This window comes from Macrobrachium nipponense, chromosome 2 (assembly GCF_015104395.2).
Source record: "Macrobrachium nipponense isolate FS-2020 chromosome 2, ASM1510439v2, whole genome shotgun sequence".
Lineage (NCBI taxonomy): Eukaryota > Metazoa > Arthropoda > Malacostraca > Decapoda > Palaemonidae > Macrobrachium > Macrobrachium nipponense.
The window spans coordinates 87,376,187-87,382,186 of NC_087201.1; the positions used below are offsets into that span (position 1 = coordinate 87,376,187).

General features: G+C 38.4%; 1 protein-coding gene across 1 annotated transcript in view; it reads right to left on the reverse strand.

The window, feature by feature from the left end:
- The window catches only part of LOC135221243 (uncharacterized), a 49,103-nt gene that overhangs the window by 9,023 nt on the left and 34,080 nt on the right, over positions 1–6,000 (reverse strand). Inside the window, exons 20-22 of the mRNA XM_064259058.1 lie at positions 5,770–5,859; positions 5,295–5,424; positions 4,412–4,484 (exon numbers count right to left, since the gene is read on the reverse strand). Coding sequence (XP_064115128.1) covers positions 4,412–4,484; positions 5,295–5,424; positions 5,770–5,859 — 293 coding nt within the window. The remainder of the gene's footprint in view (positions 1–4,411; positions 4,485–5,294; positions 5,425–5,769; positions 5,860–6,000) is intronic.

Genomic DNA, 6,000 nt, shown 5'->3' on the forward strand with positions numbered 1-6,000 from the left:
ATCCAAGTATTGCTCTAATGACTGTCCCATTTATCCAGGTATCCCTGCGGTGACTGTCCCTTTTGTCCAGGTATTAATCTACTGACTGTCCCATTTATTCAGGTATTACTGTGGTGACTGTTCATTTTATCCATTCCAGGTATTATTTTTTAGACTGTCCCATTTATCTAGGTATTACTGTGGTAACTGTCCCATTTCTTCAAGTATTACTATGCTGACTGTCCCTTTTATGCAGGTGATATTACTGTGGTGATTGTTCTATTTATCCAGGTATTACTGTACTCTCTGTCCCTTTTGTCCAAGAATTACTGTGCTGACTTTCCCTTTTATCCTGATATTACTATGGCGACTGTCCATTTTATCCAGGTATTATTGGTCTGACTGCCCCTTTTATCCAGGTATTACTGTATGTCAGTCCATTTTATCTAGACATTATTGTGGTGACTGTCCCATTTAACCCCCCTCAACCTAAGCACACGCACCACTCACCTAACTGAAACAGACCCAATAAACCAAACCACAACCCTACTAAACACAAACACACCCCCTGCTAAACCTAGATATAGGTACATCCCTACTAAACCTAAATACACCCCCACTATACGTAAATACACCCCCTGCTAAACCTAAACACATCCCACTAAACCTGTGCGCATGCACCCATTAAACCTGAACATACCCCATGCTTAACCTAAACACATTGCCACTAAACCTAAACACATACCCCCACTAAAACTAAGCACACCCCCAGTAAACCTAAACACAAACCTTCATACAAAATTATTAATCACGGGAAAGGAAAGGATTTTCAGTAATAATTTTCTATGGTATAATGTACACTCGACAAGAAAACTGAAGATACAGTTTTCATTAGCTTTCGTTCATCGAATTTCCCATTTGTTTTTACTGAAAAGACATAATATCGCTAAATTTAATCTAGAATATGAAAATACACTGCAAATTATATTATATTAGTTAAAACTGCAAAGCAAAACCGTTCAGATACTTAAAAACACGATATATGTCCGAAGTAATTGGAATTTCTCAGATGGATTCGTTCATAGAGATCTGGTAGATAGAATGTGAATTTCTGATTGTAGTACTATGTATCACGACGACAATATATACTCGTTTTCCTTTATGAACGGGGATATCATTGTATCATTGTAAATGGTGAATGCAATTATTTTTAGCTTTTACAAACTCATGCTTGTATTCCAAAGCGTTTAATGTTAGCTGACGTCAATGGCAGCCAATGTTGCTAAGGCTAAGGTAGGTTGAGCAAATCTAGTTGCATCCGCAAGAGCGTTTTCTATGATGTGGAGGAACCCTAGAACTTCGAGCGGGAAAGCGCGAGTCACTGCCCACTGGTTACTGGCTTACGTAACGGATTTCACACTGATTGCTTTGACGTTGACATGGATCGAATGCTAGTTGCTGTTTACAAAGCTACCGTCATTAAGCATAAATCTTTATCAAGGTTAAAGTCGCATGTCAGCTCAAAGATTTTCTGGCTATATGCTCCCATACAAAGCAGTTCGTAGTAGCCTACAGCCCTACACGACTGCATTTCTTTGCTGCGAGGCTGAAAGATCTCCCAACACATCAGCATTATTTGCACGATATAAAACTTTAATTGCCTGTGCAATACATATTGAGTTATTTGTGGTAATAACTATTTTCACTTAACAGTTTTTTTCGGGAATGATTTGTGGATGAAACCAGATTTTCAAAAGTACAGATTATATCAAGAGAGCAAGAATGACCGCAGCCTGTGTCTAAAATTTTCCACGTCTTTTTGCAATCTTTGAATGTTATGGCAACTGTCGAATGAAATCAAGATTAGGGTATGAATTTCTTAGAGAATTGACTTGAATATTCTGATCCTTCAAATTTTATCTAGCATAGTGCAGCACGATCTTGGCAGCCATATCACCCCGTTTCCCAGGTATCTGTGCATCGACTCTCACACCTCTTTCTTCTGCCTTTCCCCGTCACAAGTCCGTCACCAATACTATAATTTCTCTCTCTCTCTCTCTCTCTCTCTCTCTCTCTCTCTCTCTCTCTCTCATCTCTATCTCTCCTCTATCTCCACTTCTAAAACATACTTTAAAAATATATATTACCACCCAATCTCCCCAAGAAAATATAATGAAATTAAGTAGTTATAAATAGGCCTAAGCTTTCACGTAAGCATATTTTGTTCTCTCTCTCTCTCTCTCTCTCTCTCTCTCTCTCTCTCTCTCTTTTAAAACACATTTGAAAAAATATTATCATTCAATCTTTCAAAGTAAATCTAATGAATTAGTATCTCTACAGATAGGCCTATGCTTGTGGGCGCTCTCTCTCTCTCTCTCTCTCTCTCTCTCTCTCTCTCTCTCTCTCTCTCTCTCTCTCTCTCTCTCTCTCTCTCTCTCTTTGAAACACATTTGAAAAAAATATTATCACTCAATCTTTCAAAGTAAATATAATGAATTAAGTATCTCTATAGATAGGCCTATGCTTGTGCTCTCTCTCTCTCTCTCTCTCTCTCTCTCTCTCTCTCTCTCCTTCACTTCCAAGTTTCTCTCTCTCTCTCTCTCTCTCTCTCCCCACTTTTGAAACATTTGAAAAAAATATTGTCACTTAATCTCTCAAAGTAAATATAATGAATTAAGTATCTCTATCGATAGGCGTATGCGTGTGCGCGCTCTCTCTCTATCGTCATAATATTTCATTCTTTACTGTATTGTTCCTCACGATTTCCACAAGTACTGACCAAATTTTAGAACACTTTCTCTCATTGTTTAAGATCCGTCTTCAATTACGCATGAATGTTACGTCAGTTTAGTGTCAAACATTACTTATAAATAAAGTTTCACAGAAGGTTTTAAAAATGGATGACCGATATTCTACCCTGAACTGACGTTACCAAACCAACATTAACGAATAATATAGAGCCTGTTTCTACATTCAAGTATAAATTATTAAAGAACCTCTACAGAATCTTTATAGTGTAAAGTTAATGGAAATCTAGAAAGCAAAAAACGCTACGATTTTGAAGCTCCGCCCCTTTTCTAGAGTTGCCAGGTGTGGCATTATTGAACACTATATGTCCGAAGATTTAAAAAAACTGTATCTTAACATTCCTTGCCGAGTGTACATGAAATGGGGTATGCTAAACCCGTAGCGTTTATTTGCCCCAACTTGTCGTGGAATGGATGGGCGGGATACGGGTTTGAAACCTACCCTTTTATCTAAGTTGTGTCAAATGATGGCCACGTGTCAAATGTTATCTTAATCGGCCAAGTGGTTACCACATGACTTACAAAGGGAAAGGGGAAGTGGGTACAAGTTTGAAACCTACCCTATTCTCTAAGTTAGGTTCAATGATGGTCACGTGCCAAATTTTGTCTAGGTTGGTTCCAGTGCTTCTCAACCTTCTTATTATTCCCCTCTAAGAGGTGGTCGTTCCCTCCACGCGCCCTTTGCATCTATACGTAAAATTCCCTCCCAGATTGAAAGGAAAATGAAAGAGAAGGGATGTTTTTAATCTTTTGGGTATGAATCAGTGAGATACTTGACACTGCTTCTTAGCTACTAGGTCTTGAATGCATTGTTGAATGCCAGAGACAGCGTAAGTCCTCTTCAACATGCAGCCTGTTTCTGTGTTAGGTCTAGAGAGCAACGAGCGTGCACAATGCAGCTTCACAAGGATACATGGATCCAAACTTATTTAGAATCCGACCGAGTCCAACTAGAGTAGTAGACTATAGGACACTAACATTATGAGGTAATAACTTTGCAATTTTTCATAAACTTCTGAATGTTAGTTCCTCACTCTTGTTAAGAGAATAACGAATATAATTTTTTAAAATTTTATTTTTTCCGAGGACTCGGAAAATGCTGACGACTCCAAAGAGGGACGTGCCCCAGACTGAAAACCACTAGGTTTAGTGGTTACCACGTAAGTTACAAAGAGAGGGTGGAAGATGGATGGGAGAAGGGAAAGGGGAAATGGGTTTGAAACCTACCGTATTATCTAAGTTGGGTCAAATGATGACCACTTGTCAGATTTTGTCTAGATCAGTCAAATGGTTACCACATAAGATACAAAGGGAGGGGGAACCGATGTATGGGTTTGAAACCTACCTTATTATCAAAGTTTGGTCAAATGATGGCCACATGCCAAGTTTTGTCTAGCTCGGTCATACCTTTACCACATAAATTACGAAAGGAAGAGGGAGGGGGGAAGGTGAAGGGAGTAAGGGTTTGAAACCTTTCCTATTATCTAAGTTGGCTAACCGTGCAGAATTTCAAGTCCATCGGACGAAGCGAACAGGTCGAAAATTGAGTTACGAGATTTGACTCGGACAGAGAGCCAGGCGCCGAAGTCAAGTTCAATAAAAACGTAATAACGGCACCCACTTACCTGCAGGCCTCACGGCATCCGCAGTCGAGATATCCACCAAGATAATCGCGGGAGACCATATCCATGCAGATCTCTGGTAACAAAATAAATTAAATAAGTGGGAAAAAATAATCATATGGAAAAGCTTGGATGCTGCCGTGTACCCTGAGCGTTCATATACGTAGTACGAGGGACTCCTCGTACTGTGTTTTTCTTCATTTATTGATCAACCAGTGGTGCTATTATCTTTACTTAATATGACGTCATATCAATTTCTTCATTCAAATAAGTTATCTGCGCAGATACAGAATATACTCGTACATTCAAATACTTGTATTTACAGTAGCTATGATTGAGTCAGTAATGAATTCTATTTTTTTTTTTTTTTGTTATCAAGTATTTGAATCACACTTTAAAAAAGCTCTCACTAAATATTAGTTTTTCTTTAAATAGATAATGACCAAATATTATATTACTTTTGATTTAATGTTCACATATGTGGGTAGATGTTGAATGATCTCTTATGATATACTATTATACAGTAAAATGCATACGTCTAAATTTTATAGATAATGAAAGCTGTATTTTTTCATGAATATCTCCATGTGTGGGTCAAAGATATAGGAAATATTATTATCCAGTATCGTCAGACCGACTGAAGTTTAAGTTTGTGAGACTATTTTGTTCGTCAGCAAAATCCTTTTAACTAGTCAAGAATAACAGTAGCAAACTGGACATAGCAATAACAGAAATCGCATATTAAACAAAATGCCACCAATAATGTAAAAAAAAAAAAAGGCGGGGTTGTGGGGTGGGGGGAAGGCGGATGGGGAGGGAAAACGTGAATAAATGAATAAATAACAGGTGACCAAGGAACAGAACAAGAAACAGCCAGGACGCTCACTGTCACCGGGCTGTTTACGATTGCAGTAGTAAGTGGGTCCATCATCCAGGGCGTTGAAGGCCGGGCTGACGCCACTGCGACACTCACACCGCTTCCTGATCTCGCGTTCAAAACAAAGCTCGTTGCAGAGCTGCGGGAACATGACAGAAAACGACCGTCTTAGCGTTTTTTTTTCTTTTAGAAGATTTTCGTTCAGTTTCACATAGTTCTTTGTATGTATATAACGTGCTATGATGAAGTTTTTTCTGTTTTCTGGTGCAATAGATGTAATATGCTTAATACCCAGAAATACCTTTACCTGGGGTTACGTAAAGTTAATTTAATATATGGATTTACTTTGCTTACCCAGAAATGAAAAGAGAAAAGAAAGGGTATTCAAGCTACATCGTACATGACGAAAAGATCGTCTTTATTTATTGTTGAAAACATCTGATAAAAGGAAGGATACAAAATGAAAAGGTTGTTACAATCTTACCTTGCGAGAGTATTTAAAAGGCATTTTGCTTCCGAACGTGTAATCATCATTGCAGGTACCGTGAGGTAGACCTAATCTCTCGAACATTGTCTGAAGAAAAAGAAATTGGGAGACAGTCCTCTTTTTTTTTGGGGGGGGGGGGTGGTATGAGCTTATTTGCAATGTGAAATGATTTCTAGATAGCACGGATATTCCAATGATCAAAGAATTATAAACTTTTTACGCATACCC